Below are 20,660 nucleotides of genomic sequence, written 5' to 3' on the forward strand. Positions count from 1 at the left end.
TCACCAAAAATTGAGGGAAGCCCCGGGAGTGAAACAACTCGTTAAAATATATTTTATTACATAAGTAAATACAACAAAGACATCACAACATGGAAGTGATTATAGTCAACAAATTGGGTTAAAATAAATTAATCTGATAAAATATTTGGCTTGGAGAAAAAAAACACGGATCATCGTAATATTAAAACACAAAAGGTTGATATGGGTGTCACATATGTCGAAATTCCATTTCCACTAACAATTACGACAACTCAAACCCAGTGTTGCAAGTGACAGCGTACCGCAGCTTCTCCCTCAAAGTGCTTTTCTTTTGGTAGTTGGGCAGCTTCAAAAGATTGAAACAAGTGGAAGACGTCGGTAAGCGATTCTGTGGGTCCTTTTTCCGTATCGTGAAAAACCCCCGAAAGACGCTTCCTGAAATCCCCTCCAGATTTTTCCAAAATCTAACAAATTGCAAAAAAAATACCGATCGTGTCTCCCGTGTCTTCATCATCGCCAACTTCGACACACCTAATCGAAAAGGGCGGCTCCAAATGAGCGAAGCCTAGAAGCGGCGGTTTGGAACAACTTGTCACAAACTGCAATTACCTAAGTTAGGAAAATTGGGCTTTAAATTACGGGGGGCACCTTTAGGAACATTCCTTTCTCCTCCTCGGTGAAATCCTTTTCTAAAATATCCCACAGCCAACCCACCACGCGGTGCGAGTCGTGAAAACCGCCGTAATACTGAGTGTGTTTGCGCAAATCTTTCATGTCTAAGGGGACATTATCACCCGAGATAAGGCGTTGCAACTGGAAATTTATTGTTAAAAGAGCGTTTTCAACGGTTTGAACCCACTTCAGGTGTTGAAAAGAGCGACAACCAGTCGGGGTTGATAATCGAGCGGAAGCCGCGAATGAAAGCGCTGGTTTGGTCCTTGATTTGCACGTGCATTCGGAAGTGGGCCATCAAGTGGATGTAATTGATCCTAAAAGCACAATTCATTGGAATTAAAACAAAAATATTCGTGGAAAAAAGGAGAAAAAATGGTAATTTCAACAGAAAAAACAAAAATTTGAAAAATGAAATATAAAGAAAGACAAGACTTTTTACGTCTGACACTCCAAAGGAAATACATTAAATATCTTCATATAAAAAGGTCACTAATAAGAATTTTCTTTTTTTTATCTTTTCCTAAACCAAACTTTCTTTATTATTCATAAAAACTTCGTCCGTATTATAAGTTCTCACTTAGAAAAAATTATACTCTAAGGATTTTATTTTACTGAACATTGCAGAATACATATAACATTATTTGTATTATCCTATGTTCAGTTTTATTATTATTAATTATTATTATTATTTATCCTTTGAAAAAAACTCCGAAAATAAAAAAATGCCTCACAAACGATTCTTTGCTTCGAAACAAAAAAACTTTATTAAAACACTCTGCCATAATCAAAATAATAATTACTTCTCCACTTTCAAGTAGAGCATAAAATCATTGAAGCTAATTTGGGGACGAACATAAAGTACAAAAACCAAGCATCACAACAAAAAGTGCCAAAGCTGGACTTCAAATAAAGTAGGAATTAATAACACAAAAGTAATAAAATAAGTGAATAAAGTAACAAAATAATTACTTGTTCTCATTTGTCACGGGGACGGCTTTGCCCCCCGCCACCAACTCATGCGTGACCAACTTCCCCATGCATTCCTCGTCTAAACTAAACGTTAAGTCTAAATCGGAAACATCTCCATCGTAATGTTTCACATAACTTAAACTTCTGTACAACTCCGGGTCCAAAGACGGCAATTCATCGACGCAACTGTACAAAGCTTGAGCTGTTTGTCCTGAAACCTGGCTTAGAAAAAACGAAGCGAAAGGCACATCGACTACAATTCCTTCATAGACGGCTTTGCCCAGCATCCGGCCCACAAATTCAAATAATTGCAAGTGGTTGTCTTGCAAATATGAAGTGGGCGAAGGGTACAAACGTTCCTCACTTGTTACTTTAAACAAATTTAGAGAGGGGTCAAAAATACGTTTGATGCTCTCTTCAAGGAACTCTTTAAAAACGCCGTCTTGATCAATCCCGGCCTCGTCTAGACCTTGCTCGTTGATAAAACGAACCCTTATTACGCCTTTAAGGGCTTGGGGCGGGAGGAGGGCCAGTTGGCGATAGCCGTCTTCAACAATTCGAGACCTGGATTGTTTTTCGTTAAAAAAAAACACGAAAATTGAGTGGTTTTTTTTACCTGTGAACTGTGATCAGAGTCGACTGGGGAGAGGCACAAGCCGACTCGGTTAAACCCAAAACGGTTTTTTCGTTTGTTATGTATTTTCGAAATAGTCGCACTCTATCCTCGTGTGGTATGATATGTGGCATTGTTTGGAGGAGCAATTGAGGGGCCTTTCGGCCCTTTTCTAGATCGGCCATAAATGTCGATATTTTTACATCTTTAAGTAACCAGTGGCCTTGAGGAGTGTACGTTCTGCGACAGTCTCGCCGATACAACAACATTAATAAAGTGTGTAAGGACTGGAACAGCGTGTTGGTCTGAATTGTCTTTAAATCTGCAAAAAATCAAAATAATGGTTTTAAAAAACAAACATTCTTGGCCTAATTTCGTGACTTTTTGACTCATTTTTGGGAAATTTCGAGCAATAATAGCTTTTATTGCCAAAAAAACAGTCGAAAAAGGGAAAAATACTACAACTTTCGACCTAATTTGGTCATTTATTGCGTTAGTTTTGACGAAATTCGTTAAAATAATCGCATTTTTGACCAAAAAAACGTATCAAAAGATTACGTAGTTTATTACATAATTGAGAACTAATTCGGAAATTGAGATTTCCTTCTCAAAAAATCTAAAATACCATCTTCCACTTTTTCTGGTAGTCTTTGGTTTACTGTTCAGAAATTTCTAAAAATAATTCAGAAAACCCAAAAAATGATAAGTTTAACCAAATCATTACCAAGTTTAGAAAAATATCACGAGTTATAACTGAATCTTTAGTTCAAAAACTTACTTAGACGCTCGAAAAAAGGGCAAAATTAAACCATGTTCGATTTCCATTTGAGAGTTTTAAAAAATAAACCTGTTTCTGTCCGAAAAACGAGTTGAAAACTTCAAAAAAAAAGAATGAAAATTGGCTATTAAGACCTATGTACTTTATAACAAAATTTAGAAAATTTTCGGTAAGTGGCATTTTTAACTCAAAAAGGTGGTTAATTTCTCGAAAAGGACAAAAATAATTCCACCTTCGACCTAATTTCGTGTCATTTTTGACAAACTTCGAGCAATAAATATGCTTCAGATTAAAAAAAAACTTTCGGAAAATGTAAAAATAATGTAAACTCTGCTTTTAGCTCAAATAATAAATAAAAAATGTTCAAACAAAACAAAAATAGCACCACTTTCATCCCAACAGGGCATATAATCAACTAGTTGTGATGAAGTTTCTCAAAACAATCGCATTTCTGGTGAAAACACTCGATTAAAAAACATTTAAATTTTAAATTACAAAAAACGTGCTACATTTTGCTCAAAAGAAGCAAAAAATAGGCAAAAACCACATAATTTTCGACCTAATCTGATAATTTTTTGGTTTTTTTTTGGACAAAAATGAAGGAAATAATCGCATAACTTTATCTTTTTCTTTACAAAAAAATGAGTATCTCAAAAACCTGACTAAATACGCAAAAAAGACCAAAATATAACATCATTTTTTATCCATTTCGACGATTTATCAGTTTATTTCTGTAAAGAATTCTAGAAATAAATGCGTTTTTGGCTGAAAATGCACTGAAACGCTTGGAACAGGCAAAATATTTTTTCCTTGCTTTATCGAAAATCCGTTTTTAATTTAAAAACGTGCTCAAAAATAACACCATTAACGATCTACGACTGTAGTGATTTTTAAGGCAATTATTGAAAAATTGTATGTAATAACTTAAAAAAAGTGACCACATAAGCAAAAAAAAAGAAATTAAGTTTAGTTATGACATTGTCAATAAATAAAATTTTGTTGAAATAGTTTGTCCAACTTGCTATTTCTGGTAAAAATTAAATTAAGTTTGAAACAATGAGTAAAATAGGGACAAGATTTGAAATTTGTAAATATACTTACCAAATAAATTCCCTAAGACGGCTTTGTACAGAAACGTGTTTAAAAACGAAGATAAAACAATAAAGTCGGTTAATTTAAACGGGTTTTGTTGCTCGTACATTTCCACATCATCAAGAATCCTAAAATAAACCCATTACCTGCGTTCTAGGGCAGAAAAACGCCACTTACGTTACATAATGAGTCATGCAATCACAAAATAATTGCAACATTTGAAACTCGGGAGCTGTGCACTTTGTGTTAATTGCAAGATGATCTAGGAACGTTTTAAGCCCACAATTTGGTCCAAGTGAGCACAAGAACAGCCACAAATCGTACAAAATTGAATTCTGATAACACAAACCTAAAATACAATTTTTTCTTCCACAATTTGCTAACATTTTCGCCGCCAAACCTGTTAAAATATCCAACTGTAGTTGAGTCAAAGTATTCAAAGCCGTATGATACAGCGAACACACTAACACGACTCGATGAACTTCGGGACTTCCCAGCGCGCGATAATTTTTCTGAGTGTTGGTTTTGTTGCCTCTAGATTCCAAAACCTTCTTAAAAAAATTCGATCCAGTGAAATTCATGTTTTGTGGACTCGAGCTTGGCTGGGGCGAGTCCACATTTAGGACAAGTTGTTGTAAAAGATTGCCCAATAGAATTTGAACAATCGGTGAGTTCCATAAGAGATTGAGTTGGATTTTTACGTGCGGCATGGCCGCGTTTAATGCTGGGTCCATGGGCTGGGCGAACCAACCCAGCACTGGGTGCCAGTGGGTGAGGTTGGATTGTTTATTGACTACGTAATTTTGGCAACTTTCGAGTAAACCCGTAACAACAACCTGGAATTTGATACAGATTTTTTGTTGTTCTTGGGGGGGTTTGGGGCCGTACTGTGAAAGTTGGGAAACTTAAGTCTTTTAAGGCAGCGTCTCGTTCCATGTAAGCCAACTGGAGGAGGTTTGCAAGGAGGCAAAGGGCGTAGCTGCCTTCGAGGGTGTTGAAGACGATTCGCATTGACTGCTGGCTTGATAACAGTTCGAGGCTTTTTGAAAACAATTTGTGGTTATTTATCGTAGATATGCACTAGAAATTACAAAGTTAATCACTGTTTCTGGTCAAAGTGGCTCTTGGTTTTGAAATTAAGTTGGCAATAGTGCAAAAACTGCAGAAAACGAAGACGATTTGAAATTACTTGTGTATCTGTTCTACCATGTTTTGCATCTAGAAACCGAGTTTTTCCAAAAAAATCACGAAAAATCAACAATTTAACTTGTTTTTGAACCGAGTTCTCGCGTCTTAATTTCTAAGATCTTCTCAAAAAGCGCCAAAAATCACATAAATAACCGTTTAGGTCGTTTTTGAAAATTATAAATCATAATAATTTGTGCTTTTTTGGAGAGTTTTAGCAGGTTTTTCATCCAGAAACAGAATTATTTCGCAATATTTTGTTGAAAACAAGCCAAAAAATCACTAAATTTGACCGAAAATTGTCTTGTTCTTGTCTTCTTTTACAAAAAAATTATCAAAACTGGCTGAAAAATTACCAAATTATATCACAACTGATGTTGTTATAGTTTGTCTCGCTCGTTTTTAACACCTGATTTTTTATTTTTTTGTAAGATCATGTCAAAGTACGCCTAAAAGACACAAATAAATGTTATTTTGTTTGTTTTATTGGATTTAAGTCGCCGTTGAGTGGAATTTTGTGTCAAATAAATAAAAGTTGTTTAAATATTTAAAAGTAAATTTTCAGATTCTTGTAGGAGATTCCGTTAAAATAAACCAAAAAAACATTTTCGAACATTTCAACAGGTTTTTCATTCAGATACACAATTATTTGGCAAAATTTTCTTAAAAACAAGCTAAATTAGACTAAAAAAATCCGGTCTCTAGTCACGACAAATAATAAAATTAACGACTTTTTATAAAAAATTCTACGACAAATTTAATAACAACCGTAAAATACGCGTAAAAGACACATAAATAAATGCTATTTTCTTTGTTTTATTGGATTTAGGTCGCTTTTGAGTGAAATTTTGTTCCAAAAAAAAACAAAATTAGATCCAAAATGGTGTAATTTTCACTCACAAGATTTCACTAAAACAAACTGGAAAAAATATTAATTTACGTCGATAATTATTCTATTTTTGCCTTTGCAAGCGTGTCAACAGGTTTTTTAGGCAGGAACACAATATTTCGAAAAGTTTATTTGAGAATAGGCCCAAAAAACACAAAACTAAAACGAAAATAGTCTTTAATTTTTTCCTTTTCTCAGGTAAAATAAGTTTTTTTCAATTAAAACGTCACAAATTAGATCGAGACTGATGTTAATCTACCTTGTTCCCTTCTATTTAATTCATTTTTTAAGCAAAACATTATTTATTTAGCAAGATCTCGTCAAAACACACCTATATAATACGTCACAAAAAGTAAATATTTATTATAGTCGACTTAACATGATTTTGAAAACAAAATCGGCTGATTCAACTAACATTTCAGATATTTTTTTTCATAAAACATTATTTCAAGTCAAAATTTATATTATTTGTTGACCTTTTCAAGTCAATTAGTACATCCGCAGCCATAAACGCAATTATTTGGCAACATTTCGTCAAAAAATTACAAAAATTTAACCGAAAATCATTTATTTTTTGTTTTTTCGAGTTAATTCTTGCTTTTTACGAGGCTTTTTCAATCTTTCAAGCACATTTTAAAACTAAAAGTTCAGATATTTTTCCAGAAAAAAACACCAAATTAAGTCAAAAATTATATTATTTTTGCCCTTTTCGAACGCTTTAAACACGTCTACTTGGCAAAAGCCAAAATCTCGTGAAATTGCGAAATTTATTGTACAAATTTTTGAGCTGGCAACACTAGAAGTGTGATGGCCAGTACTGCCAATTGAATTTCGAAGTCGTAGGCCACTTTGACCAATATTTAACTGTACCTCAGGTGTTAAGTTATCCAAATGCTGAATCAGCGCAGGAACTGATAAAATGTGAATAAGAAACATCGTCATCAGCTTATCAGAAAAGTTGGCAGCTATTAACGGTCTTAAGGCCAGAGTCAAAATTGCCGATAAAGTAGCATGTTTGAAGGCAATTTTAATTCTCCCTAAACCCCTCAACAAGAGACTCTTAAACAACAAAAATTATTCAAAATAAGAGACATTTGCCCAATGTGCAACCTTCAGTATTAGATAGAATCCCTTGTGGAACAACTGGCCCATCAAATTGGCGCACAACTGGTTCATCCCAGACTTCAAGACTTCCATATTCTTGTGTTTCAACACAATCCAGTTACTTGTGCTAGTGAACGAAACTAACACGTGCAAATACAAAACAATTGATTTCATATCACCAGCAAACTCGGGTTTCAAGTCATTTAAGTATTCACAGCACTTCCATAAAATATCATTCATATGAGAGATCCATCTTATCACATGCTCCTTGCTCAGTGCCACCCCCACGTAGCTGAACTTGGGGGATTCGCACTCGAGCGTAGCGACTAAATATCGACACAGCTTCTCAAACCTGTCTTTGTCCCGCTCCTTGCGCCAGATCAGCAACAACCGACAGGACTGGTTGTAAATTTGCACCGCCGGCTTGAGGCTCGGCTTGGCCCCGTCTTCCACAACCTCGGGCACCGTGTCATCAAACTCCTGTCTGCAAGACACAGTTTTACATTGTTACAAGACACCTAGTGCAAAATTACAAAATATCGCGGGAGAACTTGACTCGGGTGAGCCACCCCCTGACACTGGCTTGGATCAGAGTCGCTGCCCTTTCTTTCCGCTTCTCAAAGGCCCGCTCCTCTCGGGCAGCCTTGGTCTGCTCGAGGAAACTGCCTTTGGGGTTGTCCGCCTTGTGGAACATTGTGGAAATTCGTCAGTTTTGCCCCTGACCTGGCATCTCAACACACAAAATCACTGTGCACACAACAAGCACCAAACATATTTTCCACTTTTGAACAATATTATTTTGGGTCTGGCAACACCGGTCATTGTTTTTTATCTGTCACTGTCATCGCGCTGACTGACGTCAACTGGCGATAGCGTCAAAACAACAACAAAAGAGGGGTTTTAATTACAAAATGCCCAACAAGTGTACTAACTTATTATAATTCGAATAATGCAAACAAAAATTAAAAAACCGCATCAAGTTAATTTTAAAATGGGATAACAAGAGTTGACGTTCCCTGCTTATGGCAACTTTGCCTTGAACGTCAACGTCAACTGTCACAAAATGTAAACATAACCCAACAAAAAAACGTGTCAAAAAAATTCATTTTCGTAATAATGTCTACGATTCCGATGGCCTTGCCCCAAAAGCGCTACTACAGGCAAAGGGCGCATTCAAACCCCATCGCAGACCATTGTTTCGACTAGTAAATTTTAATTTTGTCCTAAATTGTCTCTACTGAGTTGTTTAAAGCCCCCGGACCCCCGATGATATGGACTGGTGTGCCTATTACCCCGAATTGGTCAACAAGGACCAAGGCAGTAACCCTGTGGTTGAGTTTGCTGATATTGGTTGCGGCTATGGGGGCTTACTAACCACCCTGTCGCCACTTTTCCCTAAAACGCTCATGCTAGGGATGGAAATTAGGGTGAAAGTGTCCGACTATGTGATGGACAGGATAGCGGCGTTAAGGTCGCAAAATCCGGGCCAGTACCAAAATATAGCATGTTTGAGGAGTAACGCCATGAAGTATTTGCCAAATTACTTCAAGAAGGGGCAAGTAAGTTGTTTGAAGGCCGCATTGTTGCACTTTTTTAGTTGAAAAAAATGTTTTTCTTGTATCCCGACCCACACTTTAAAAAATCGAAGCATAAGTGGCGCATTATTAATCAGTCGTTACTGGCTGAGTACGCCTACGTGTTGGCCGTTGGAGGGATAGTTTACACGGTAACAGATGTTAAGGAACTTCACGAGTGGATGAAACAACATTTTAACGAACATCCTTTATTTGAACAAATCCCTGATGAGGAATTGGTACATGAAACAACTGCCAGTTTCATTTCTTTGATTATTTAATTGCAGAAACGTGACCCAGTAGTGGACAAGTTATTTGATAGCTCTGAAGAAGGGCAGAAAGTGACGCGAAACGAGGGCGACAAGTTCTTAGCTGTTTTTCGGCGAATCGAAGATAATTATTGTAAACAATAAAAAACGAAATAAAGTGGTCCATGACTTTGAAATTAAGTTGGAATTACAGTGGGGCCAACTTAATTTCAAATCACAGGTCATGTGGTACGAACCCATCGTTGTGTTTTCTTGCAAACGGTCCCACGTGAAATGTCGCCTCCAAACTGTGAACCACCGCTTCTTTGGAAATTTCGGCAATTTCCGACAGTTTAGCTTGAGTAAAGAATTTTTCTGCTTCCTTTTCCAACTCCTTTCGTCTGTTCTTTCCATCGAGTTTGATTTGGGAGTACAAGGGGTTGGGTTCGTTTTTCATTATGTTGACTTTTTCGCGGAAATAGTCACAGAAGACCGCATCACTTGAATAAAAAACACATTTTGATGAATTGAATAATCTAATTTAAGTTTTGAGGATCCCTAGAAAGTCGAGATACAAAAAAAATTGTTATATCAAGTTAAAAAAAAATTAGTTAAATTTCGACAAAAAAATGGATCCTGTTGACTTTTTTGCACTTTTAAGGGATGAATAGTGGTCTAAAGACACTATTCATTTATTTTTGCAACTAATTTAAAGTAAAAAAGACAGTTTTCTCAGAAAATTTTGCTAAACTATTTTTTCTGGAGCATTACAGCGCGTTTTTCAGCTGAAAATTCACTTTCATTGTTTCGTATAAATTCGTTAGAACCTAACTTTATCTTTTTATTTTAATTTTATTATTTTTTTATTTACTACCTTGATTTTAAATGAGGAACGTATTGTAAAAATAAGTGAGTCATACTGATGTTTTTTGGTCTATTAGCGTATTTTTTTCGTTTTTTTATTCTTTTTATTTTTATGTCAACTAACAGAGTTGACAGATCCAGAAGCATGGCTTGGAAATGCGTTAGTTTTGTTTGTTTTTATGAATATGAGGCGTTTTACCTCGTTAAATGCTCCAAAACATTTTTGGTCAATTCTTCCGCAATCAAGGGTTCATCATCTTTAACTTTACCCTCTTCTTGGCTTATTTCTTGTAACGGAGGCCTAATCGGCTTTTCCTTTTTTTCCGTTTCTTTGAAATACTCTGCTAGAAATTCATCCACGTTAATCGGTACCGTATCGCAAGGCTTTTGCTTCATTTGCGACTCCACAGAAAGACAAATATCACGGTCCGAATACCCAACCACACTTACATTAATTGGTAAAGTGATGGTAAAGTATTCGGGTTTTGGTGGCAGCTCAATATCCTCAAGTTCCTGCAACTGATTGAGCAAAATTGCGGTAGCAACAACCAACTAACATTATTTTCTTTTTCTTTCCCATCAATCTCGTCCGATATTACGAATTCCTTAACAGAACTTCTCCGTCTCTCATTAAATAACGTCGCAGAATCGTTATATACCACCAACTGGTCGTAATCAACAAATTCGCAACAAAGTAACAGTCGAACATTACACGGTTCACAAAGGGACGTAATTTTGACAATCACAGGTTGCGCCTCTTGCGCTTCCAAAAAACCGTCACTGGTCAACGGCTCCACTTTGACCAAACCGTCAATAAAACAACTGGAAGAAAATATAATCCTGTTTGCGCCATTTGAACGAAACTAACGTTTTCCAGCGAAACTGGATTCGGTGATTTCGGTCCCGATTTCGGATAAAAAACAAGCGTTCGGTCGAACTTGCCACCAAAAGTGGCTCAATCACCAGACGATCCACCGACAGGCTCACAACGTTGTTGTAGAGCGGTTTTTGGGCCAAACTTGCAACGTCCCTAAACTCGCTCTTTTTTATTTGATCGGTCCCATAACCCACTATTTGAAAAGTCGCAGGGTTTGTTCCTAGCATCAAGGGCACTACAACCTAGTCTGAGATTAATTAAGGCTGAAAAGGGGACAAATGAATTTTTTTTCTATTTTTAGCGATATTTGTAATCTAATTTTAAATCAAAAAATTAAATTTGCGCCAACGTAACACTTTTTTGAAAAAAAAAAATTGACATTTTTTTGTTACAATTTTAAAGAAACTTTTGTTAGTAATTTTTATGTGTTATTTCTTTATTGCTCAGAAATGGAAATGATCAAAAGTTTAGAATATGTCAAAATCTACGTTTTATTTTGTAAAACAATAGGTTAAAATTTAATTTTATTATTTTCGGTAAAAAAGCAATTTGTAATGAAGATTTCGAGTAATGGAGATTGAGAAAACTGAGCATACAGCAAGTAATTTCACGTTAAAATTCGTATTTTTCAGCAATTAAATTCTTTGAGATACACAAAATTCTCTCGGAAGAAGTTGGAATCAGAAAGCGAAGCCCAAGTACAGTCACGATCATAAAGAATGTTACCCCCTACAAACCGGCCGTCTAGCAAGGGGCTGAACTCAAACCGGACATTCTTTATGAGCGTGATTGTACACCTGCTTCCCATTCCACGAAAAAAGTTACCAAAAAAAAACTGAAAGAGACTGAACAAATAGAAACTACTCGTACAATATCCAGAATTCAGTATTGCTATTAAATGCTTATTTTTTTTCTGTGTGTAGGTACTCGTACCTGAATTTCTTTCAATTTTTTTTGCACAAAACATTTAAGCATCGTTTGTTTGAACGACAGTTTGTTTACTTAATGTCATATTTTTAATTTTATTAATATATCTATTAATATTTTTAGTTCATTGTTAATAATTACTATAAGGAATTGTAGAAAAAAAATCGGGTGCATAGATACAGAAAAAAATATATATATAGTTCTAAAAATTTTTTTGTTGCTTACAGATTACGTATAAAATGTGTATGTTAGATTGTTTTTGCAATTGTAACTAGTGTTTATTGTATTTTAGTTTTAATTGTATTTTAATTTTTTTTTCCTGTAATTGGGTTATGTACCTGTTGGAAAAATAAACTTATTATTATTATTATTATTATTATTATTATTATTATTATTATTACTACTATTATTATTGTTATTATTATTACATAAAATTGAATTTTTTCTATACCACTGAAGAAAGTATCTTGCTGGTGGCTAACATGTATACAATGTAAAAGAACATGTAAAAATATTTTTTATTTTAAAACTTTTTATTTCTTTTTTTTTTCAAAAATAAATCAAAAAATAATAAACATCCTTCTTCAAACCGCAGCAAAACTTTTCAAAACTTTGGTTTTAAAAACAGAAGTCGGAATTCGAAATCTCATTAGAGAAAAAAAACTTGGAATAAAAATGACACCTATTTGTTTTAATAATCCCCTTATAATCTTAGCAGTTTTAAGATTTCTCCTAAGGATTATAAAAAGAAAATTAAATGAAAAAATCTTGAGAAAGAAATTAAAAATTGGGTATATAAAATTTTTAATAGTTTTTCAAGATCAAGATTAAAAACCCATTCAAAGTATCTTCTTCAAATCATAGTAGAATTTTTCAACCTATTGGTTTAACAAGAAGAAGCTCAAACCTCACTATAAAAACCTATGCGTGTTTTTTCACAGTTCATTATTTTTTATTTGTAATCTTAAAGTTAGTCTATTTTATTTAGGAACTATGAAGTAAAAGTTAACTCTCAAAAAAAAACTGGGAATACATACCTATTATAAGTCAAGATATTGAAGCAAAAATCACAAATTACGTAATTACGTAGCGGAATTTGCATTTTAAAACACAAGTGGAATTTTAAAAAATATTCCAAAAAGAAATTTCGAATCTCATTTAAAAAAATATTATCAAATTTTGAAAACAAAAATACATCTGAATTCAGCAAGAAATGGAGATTCGTTGCCCTACTTTGATTTTTAAGAATATTTTTATTTTAAAACTTTTTTTCAAAAATAAGTCAAAAAATAAAAAAGCGAAACGTTGGCGCAAATTCAATTATGATTCTGTGGCCAAACTTATTTTCGTTTCCGAAAAAAGTGAATGGATACAAAGATAAAAAAAAATAAATTCTGCACCACTTTGAAACACAGTATAACGTATACCCCTTTAACTAGAAATTTACTTGGTAACATTTGGCTTCAATCGGCCAAAACTTGAACAAAAGCGGCGCCCGACTCTGCGCTTTGACAAAGCCGATCGAATTGAGAGACTTTAAAACGGGAAAGCCGTCCTCATTGCACAACTTCGTGATTTCAAGATCGTCCAGTTTGAAAGGCACTGCTTTGCTCGTGTTGTTGTACAACCAGAAGGCAAAGACCGGGGCTTCCCTCAGGCCGATGTACACAAAGCCCAGGTGCAACCTATAGTCCAGCTGATAAACAGACAAGGCGTAGCAATCAGGCGGGATACTGTTGACGGAAATATTGAAAATGATTGTCCTCTCATTGCCCATTTCGAGAATATATGAGAGCGTGTTTAGGTCAGGGAGCGTGTGTCTAATTTTGAGAGTCAAGCGCTGGGCGGAATTGGCCTAAAATGCAACTTCGCTTCAGTGGAGACCAAAAAAGCGAAATACCGGCATCAAAGGATTGGCCAATTCAAGCGTGAATAAGTCCTTGTGGGGACAATCGTAGACTTTAATTCTGAAAGTGAGGCTTTCCTCCGACTGCCTTTGCTCACAATCGCAGATTTTTCGCCTTTTTAGAGCCACTCTCATGTGGGCGTTTGACACGTTTTTCACGACAAAAACCAAATAGTACAACTTTTGGGACATTTCACAGTCTGGGACGCACAAATCCACGCGTGATATCTCCCCTTCATTCGTTTCTTTTAACGCCGAATTGATTCTGGAGCAATAATACGTGAAAATGTACAGGCTTCACTAGTAAATAATTACGCGTCTATTCGCAAAAATCGCCACAAGTCGCTGTGACTGAACAAACCGCCTAAATTGTGTTCCAACAAGTCGGTGATCTGCAAAATGACTTAGCCAAACTTGCTTAGGCATGATTTAATAGTCACTTGGAGCGTGGCACAGATGCAGTCGTAGTCAATTCGGAAAATGGTTTTCGTTCCCTCGTTTATAGCATTTTCGGAAAATTCGTTGAGGCGGTTCGTGTAGCCTATGTGGAGGGTTCGTTTTCCCAAGTTGGTTAAAGTGAACTGGACGTTGACTAGGAGTTTTTCGCGAGAGCCACAACGTCCAAAAGTGGGGTACAAAGCAACGTCTTTTAAGGCATGGTCGTGGCATAGTTTGAAATTAATGTTAGAGTAACCGAAATTGAAAATGTGGAAACAAGTGCTGATTGTGGTTCCATATTCGATTTGGCCGCACTTGAAAATGCTCGGAAAAGCCTAGAATCGAGCCAGTTTTTACTTTGATGAAGTACAGTTGAAGTACTGACGATAATTTTTTGGTTGTTTAAAGTGTTTCGTTTCTAAAGTTCTTAAAATTAAATTCGATGTTTTTTTCAAGTTTTAATAGTGAAGAGGTCAAGAATTCCAAAAATCTTGGTGATTTGCCAAAATAAAACCATAGATAATGTTGAGTTTAATAGTTTATTTGTCATCTTAGAAGCTATCTATTATTTTACCGAAAAATTATGACGAAAAAAATAATTTTTTAAAGAATTCTAGAAATCTTGTGAGTCGAGATTTTGGAAGAAAACAGTCCACAAAATTACAGAAAAGTTTTAGCAGTTTTTCAAGATCAAAGTTAGGGTTTTTATTTGTAATTTTAAAAATTTTTAACGCTCAAAAAAATCAAAATCTTGAAACCAAGGTAAAAAATATGTTAAATCTTTTGCAGATTTTTAAAATCAAAAATCAAAATTTTCAGAATTTTCAAGATTTCAAAATTTTGATTTTAGAAATAAAGGTATGTATTTAGAAAAACAAAAATTGTAATAAAAAGTGAAATATTGGCCTATTTTTTTTAATTATTCCTTTGAAATTTTAGCAGTTTTTCGATTCCACCTTCACCTAGGGATTATAATGAGGTTAACTTAACAAAATTGAAAAAAAAAATAAATAAAAACTACACAAAATTTTTAGTAGTTTTTCAGAAACAAAAATCAAGGTTTTCACATTCAAAATCTTTTTCAATTTGTCGTAGAATTTTTCAAAATTCTGGTTTTAAAAAAACTATAGATGAAAAAAATTAAAAATCGAAAAAGAAATTTCAATTCTCATTAAAGAAAAAAAATTTGTAATAAAATGTGAAATAATGACCTATTTTTTTAATTTTAATTTTGTTTTGTTGTTTGTAATTTTAGCACTTTCTCGGTTTCACCTGCACCTAGAGATTACAAGGAGAAGGTTAACTCAAATAATTTAAAGAAAAATTAAAACTACATAAAAATTTTAAGATTTTCAAGAACAAAAATCAAGATTTTTAAATAGTACATTAAAAGTATCCTCTTCAATTCGTAGTAAAATTTTTCAAAATTGTGATGTCAAAAACAAAAGTCTAGATTAATAAAAATAAAATTCGAAAAAGAAATTTCAAATCTCATTAGAGAAAAAAAAAGTAATAAAATATGAGATATTGGCCTATTTTTTTAAAATTGTTTGTTTCTAATTTTAGCACTTTCTCGGTTTCACCTGCACCTAGGTATTATAAGGAGAAGGTTAACTTAAAAAAAAATTAAAGAAAAATTAAATTACATAAAATGTTTAAAAGTTTTTCAAGGGCAAAAATCAAAATTTTTACATACATTCAATTCGTAGTAAAATTTTTCAAAATTAGGATTTTAAAAGAAGTCTAGATTAAAAAAGATAAAATTCAAAAGAAAACTGCAAATCTCATTAGAGAAAAAAATTGTAAAACAAAGTAAGATATTGGCCTTTTTTTAATTATTCGTTTAAAATTTTAGGAGGTTTTTCGATTTCACCTTCACCTAGGGATTTTAAGAAGAGGATTAACTTTAAAAAAATTGAAAAAAAAATTTAATTACAAAAATTTTTTAGTACCTACGTGTATTAAAAATCGGGGTTTACAACAAAAATCACATTCAAAGTATTCCCAATTCGTTTCAAAATTCTGATTTTAAAAACAAGTCTAGATTTTAAAAAAACTTCTTGTAATAAAAAGTGATATATTGGCATATTTTTTTAATTCTTGGTTTGTAATCTTAGCAGTATTTCTATTTCGCTTGGAAGTTATACGAATTAAAGTCTTTATTAATAATTTTCGGAATCTCGGGAAAAGAAGAAGTTAAAATTAATATCAAATTCTCCTAACACCTTAGGACAGTTTTCTTAAGTTTTCGAAAACTGTAGTGAACACAACCTTCGTTAGTGCTCCAACTGCCCTTCAAACTTACACACAGCTCTGAATAAACCACTTCTACAAAAACCGTAACAGGAATATCCACAGGTTCTCCAATTAGAACTTTTTCCTTATAAATGCACCGAATGCGACAATTCACCGAAAAATTACTTTCACCAATTTGACTTAAATCCGACTGGTACCAACAAGTAACAAACACTTCTTCATTGGGGGCCAAAACACCCCGTGGAGTAACGACTCCGAAGAACTCCGGGGTCAAAAATTCATACCTGTAACAACTCCAAGCAAAAATTTCCTCGAATCGTTTCATTAGTACTGGATGTGGCAACAGGAGACATTGGCCAAAGGAACATAAAGACTTGTCTGGGTTCCAGGCTGCATGGGTTCGTATTTGATACAGTTTTCGTAGCCTACTATAACTCTGGGGATGTCAGTTTGGGCTTTGATGAAAATTGGGTGCGAGCTTTCGTGGCCGTTGAGCTGGATGTTCCATTTTTCGATGTATGAGTTTGGTTCGGTGGAACTGCTTTCGAGTTGGACGACGATTATTTGAAAGGTTCGCACCAAACCAACCATTGGTTTCATTATAAAATTTCTGAAAGGTTTTTACAACGCTTGGATTAAATATTTATTAGGGGAACGAACGTTTTGCGAGGTGGTAACAGTTTGAAAAGGACGGGCAAGTGGCCGTGGGCCTCTATCATAAATGTGGTCCAAGAAGGGTGATTTGGCAGACATAAGGGAAGGATGATAGTACTGGGAATAATAGAAATGGACGGGATCCAGGCCTGCTTTCCGGGAAAACTGTGTCCTGATGGAAAAAAACCTCAAAAATTGTATTTTCTTCAAAAAAATCAAAACAATATAAGTTCGATTCAGTTTGAATTGTTCAATAAACGATCAAAAATAAAACCTTCTGTTGTGTTAATTTTTCTTTTTTGCTTTGTCTGTGTTGGTATTTGCTTTCATTTTTTCGTGTCCCTTCAATGTGTTCGGAACAAGCTTTAAAATTTTATCAAAACCAATCCAAAAAAATTGAGTAGGTATTTTTTTTTCAAAAAATATCAGTTAGTCAATCTACTGTTATTGATATTGGGAAAAATACCTAAAATGGAAGCGGAAGAGAAACGAATAAAAAATTACCAGCGTCTGGTAAAAAAAAGGCACAAGCAAAAGTTTTACATGGAATTTTGAAAAAAAATTCAGTGGCCGATAGCTTCGAAAATTGTAAAATTATTCGACATTCGTTTAATAAATGCTTTCGAGAGAAAGCTCAAAAAATTTTTTACAAAATAATCAAACATTTGAATTTAACAAACGATCAAATATTTATAACGCCCATGAAAGTGGGTTATTTTGGGAATTACTGCCTACAAAAAACAAAAAAATGTAGGCCGAAGTATCGCAGAATATGTTGAAAACTGGAATAGGAATGTGAAAACGAAGGAAATGAAAGGACTGTAAGCGAAACTTTTTTTGGAGTGAAAAAAATGCGCATGATCTTATGATCCAGAGATCTGGTCTTTAAAAATTCTTTAGAAGGAAAATTTAAACAACTTAAATTCACTAAAAATACTTTTCTTTTACCAATTAGTTAATTGTTCAGGTGTTATTGCGATTTTTTTGTATTAATTACGGAGATAATAGTAAGGATGAAAAACGAGATTTTGTCTAAAGAGGCAATTAAAAGTAAATATAATTACTCATTAGCTTATTTTGAACGACATTCCTTTAAATAATGATCACGTTTCTTGCTAAAACTATCGAAAAAAGAAAAGATATTGAGATTTTTGATTTACTTTAGTAAATTTCCATTCCATTTTAACAAAAAAAAACTCGCTTTAGTGCCAAAAAAACACCATTTTCAAGACAATTCGGGGATGTTTTGGCGAAATAAAGAGAAATAATATGAAATCTTTCTTATTTTAATAATTTCTCATCCCACTTACATAAAATTTTTGACAAAAACTTAGTTTTTAAACAATTTACACAGTTCGATGATTTTTATGGAAACTAAAATAATTATTATTGAATTTTTGGAAGGAAAACTTTACAAACACATTACTGAAATAATTTTTTATTTGATCCAGTTTGTAATTCTTCAAACTTTCGCTCAAAAACGTGTTCAAGTGTCCAAAAAATTTTTTTACAAAATGCGGTCATTTTTTGAGTATTTTTCATCGAAATATTACTGAATAATTGTGTTTTTAAATAAAAAACGTACAAACATGACGCAAAAATTGTAAAATCTCATCATATTTGGATCAAATTTATTGATTTTTCAGCAAGATCTAGCAAAATTTTGTAAAAACAGCGTTTTTCTTAATAGACCTATTATTATTGTTTCTATTATTTTTATTTATCATATGTGTCTTGTGTAAACATATTTCGAGTTTTGTCTGTTAATAAACAATTATTACTATTATTATTATTATTATTATTATTATTATTAATATTATTATTATTAAAGTGCTCAAACTTTCGAAAAATGGAAAAATTGTTGCATTTTTTAACAGACTTTTCCGTTAATTTTTGTCATAATTTTACTTATCAACGGCATCTCTGATTGACAATGTGCCGAAAGGACCCGAAAGGACAAAATTTATGTACCGACTTTTGGATTTTTGAGTAATTTTGAAAAATAATTTCGTTTCTCAAAAACGGTATATTGCCTGGAAAAGGCAAAATTTCTTAATAAAGTTAAAAAAAAGAAAAACTAAATTCGATTATGTGAACTTTACCGATCTCACGGCCACCTCTGTTTTTTTTTAGTTCACATAATCGAGCTCATACTGTAAACTCTGGCTATCTTTGCTTGAACTTTACGAAGCAATTAATTTTTGGGTTTTAAGGTTGTTTGAACCCAGGTGATCAGTTTGCTTTACAACCACCCTCACAAATAGTTTGGCAAGTCAAACCCATAAAATTCAAGCCAAAATAGGGGGATTTTACCAATAAAACGAAGGGAGACAGGGATTGGGACATTGATGGTAAAGGGATTATCCTCCTCCGTGGGGATCCACGTGACCAAACCATTAATTATGGCCGATGAGAGTCTACATTTGGCACTTGGACGAAACCTACATTCATACAAAGCCGACATTTTAGCCGGAATTTCAAGTTTTTCCGGATAAATTCGAAACAGTTCGCTTTGCTCCCACTCAACTTCAACTGGCTTATCCATATGATTTGTGAAACTAGTTGTTAAAGTTTGACACGAGCTTTCCGGCAACATTCGCCCAAAATCGAGGTAATTAACGGTGAAAGAAACGGGCGGAGGGACGTATTTGAGGGTCACACTATCACTCAAATATCCGGCAAAACTCACAGTTTCTTCGTATGGAAGTTGATAGTACCTGAGAGGTGACTGGGTCAAGTCGTAGTCAATGTTTGAGTAGACTCCAAATAAGTTGATCAAAATCGGTTCCTAATAAACTGTATAAAGTCGGGCCCAATTTTTGCAACCTTACATGATATAAAATGAGACAAGCCAATTGCCGCGAGTAAAACCTGAAAGTTTTGGGGCAAAACCTCACTTCAATGTAGACATGTTCTTGCGGTTTGATAACACCTTCGACCGGATCCACTGCGAAAGCCCCCTGTTCGTCCCTAATACAGTCGAACTGGAACCTTGCCAAACATTCCGAAGTATTACTAAGTGTGAAAATTTGTTTGACGCTTTTGTGGTTGGGCGTTTTGTGGAAATTTAAGTGTCGGATGGAGGTTGTGACCGATGGGCCTGAGCACTCGCCCCTGAGGCACAGGCGGTAGAAGTTCTGGCGACTGTCGTTGATTGTGAAATAGTCGTAGTTTTTGGTACCAGGGATGTTGGGGGAATAACTGATTTTTAGCACCAGTTCTCGGCCGGGATCGAGTTTGGTTTCGTATTTGTTGGCGTCAAAGACTTGGTAGATGGGACTGATGCGCGTGTTTCTGGTTACGAGGTAAGAGACGACTTCCTGGAAAATATGGTGAGAGGAAGTGGGTTTGGGGGTGGTTTACGTTGTGGTGGTTCCTGATGTGGTAGGGTTTGACGACGGTGGTGCCGACGGGAACCACTCCGAAGTAGATGTCGTAGTTGGTGTAATTGTAGCGGGCCGGAACTTGGCCACTCATTTTACAGCTGACAGGAACTTGACGGATATTTCTAATTTATTTGATTTGAAATAATCGGTGACAAGGAGTGGAAATTTCAAAATGAAAAGTCTAAACAAATCAGTGGTAGGCCGTAGAAGCAAAAAGTTATAACTTGGAACTCTTTCCTTAAGAGT

General features: G+C 34.4%; 3 protein-coding genes across 4 annotated transcripts; 1 reads left to right on the forward strand and 2 right to left on the reverse strand.

Annotated features, from left to right (window-relative positions):
• Positions 1–41: 41 nt before the first annotated feature.
• LOC659339 (uncharacterized protein) lies at positions 42–8,153 on the reverse strand. The gene is made up of 13 exons (XM_965656.4): positions 7,818–8,153; positions 7,291–7,768; positions 7,051–7,239; positions 4,995–5,186; positions 4,507–4,942; positions 4,284–4,455; positions 4,116–4,234; positions 2,240–2,558; positions 1,624–2,187; positions 839–968; positions 628–792; positions 467–578; positions 42–414 (listed from the first exon to the last, which is right to left on the reverse strand). Exons 1-13 carry the CDS (start codon positions 7,976–7,978, stop codon positions 242–244), a joined length of 3,210 nt encoding a protein of 1,069 aa, XP_970749.1. The 5' UTR covers positions 7,979–8,153; the 3' UTR covers positions 42–241.
• Positions 8,154–8,307: 154 nt separating this feature from the next.
• Positions 8,308–9,366, forward strand: LOC659413 (uncharacterized protein). The gene is made up of 4 exons (XM_965721.4): positions 8,308–8,489; positions 8,537–8,843; positions 8,882–9,097; positions 9,146–9,366. Exons 1-4 carry the CDS (start codon positions 8,401–8,403, stop codon positions 9,269–9,271), a joined length of 738 nt encoding a protein of 245 aa, XP_970814.1. The 5' UTR covers positions 8,308–8,400; the 3' UTR covers positions 9,272–9,366.
• On the reverse strand, positions 9,091–20,623 carry LOC103314308 (uncharacterized). Of its 2 annotated transcripts, XM_015983546.2 has the most exons (16): positions 20,392–20,622; positions 19,860–20,348; positions 19,746–19,816; positions 19,342–19,469; positions 17,035–17,200; positions 16,706–16,984; positions 16,424–16,658; positions 14,121–14,453; positions 13,996–14,072; positions 13,675–13,945; positions 13,222–13,629; positions 10,839–11,089; positions 10,528–10,792; positions 10,170–10,483; positions 9,364–9,606; positions 9,091–9,230 (listed from the first exon to the last, which is right to left on the reverse strand). In XM_015983546.2, the coding sequence occupies exons 1-16, from the start codon at positions 20,503–20,505 to the stop codon at positions 9,227–9,229; spliced, it is 3,648 nt and encodes a 1,215-aa protein (XP_015839032.2). In that variant the 5' UTR covers positions 20,506–20,622; the 3' UTR covers positions 9,091–9,226. The 2 variants fall into 2 exon arrangements, with proteins under 2 accessions (XP_015839032.2, XP_008198203.3); XM_008199981.3 differs by having other exon boundaries at positions 19,342–19,816; positions 20,392–20,623.
• Between the last annotated feature and the right edge of the window lie 37 nt (positions 20,624–20,660).

Source organism: Tribolium castaneum, chromosome 2, assembly GCF_031307605.1.
Source record: "Tribolium castaneum strain GA2 chromosome 2, icTriCast1.1, whole genome shotgun sequence".
Taxonomy (NCBI): Eukaryota; Metazoa; Arthropoda; class Insecta; order Coleoptera; family Tenebrionidae; genus Tribolium; species Tribolium castaneum.

What these genes read in the sequence shown, in the direction of transcription:
- LOC659339 (XM_965656.4), bottom strand. Translation starts at nt 7,978, where the DNA reads ATGTTCCACAAGGCGGACAACCCCAAAGGCAGTTTCCTCGAGCAGACC. An exon ending in ACTCTGATCACAGTTCACAG is followed by an intron (nt 2,188 to 2,239) that starts GTAAAAAAAACC and finishes AAAACAATCCAG; the next exon opens with GTCTCGAATTGTTGAAGACG. An exon ending in CCCGTGACAAATGAGAACAA is followed by an intron (nt 969 to 1,623) that starts GTAATTATTTTG and finishes TTGTGCTTTTAG; the next exon opens with GATCAATTACATCCACTTGA.
- LOC659413 (XM_965721.4), top strand. Translation starts at nt 8,401, where the DNA reads ATGTCTACGATTCCGATGGCCTTGCCCCAAAAGCGCTACTACAGGCAA. An exon ending in ATTACTTCAAGAAGGGGCAA is followed by an intron (nt 8,844 to 8,881) that starts GTAAGTTGTTTG and finishes GCACTTTTTTAG; the next exon opens with TTGAAAAAAATGTTTTTCTT. An exon ending in AAATCCCTGATGAGGAATTG is followed by an intron (nt 9,098 to 9,145) that starts GTACATGAAACA and finishes ATTTAATTGCAG; the next exon opens with AAACGTGACCCAGTAGTGGA.
- LOC103314308 (XM_008199981.3), bottom strand. Translation starts at nt 20,505, where the DNA reads ATGAGTGGCCAAGTTCCGGCCCGCTACAATTACACCAACTACGACATC. An exon ending in TTGAAGCCAAATGTTACCAA is followed by an intron (nt 11,090 to 13,221) that starts GTAAATTTCTAG and finishes ATCTCAGACTAG; the next exon opens with GTTGTAGTGCCCTTGATGCT. An exon ending in GGAAAGAAAAAGAAAATAAT is followed by an intron (nt 10,484 to 10,527) that starts GTTAGTTGGTTG and finishes AATCAGTTGCAG; the next exon opens with GAACTTGAGGATATTGAGCT.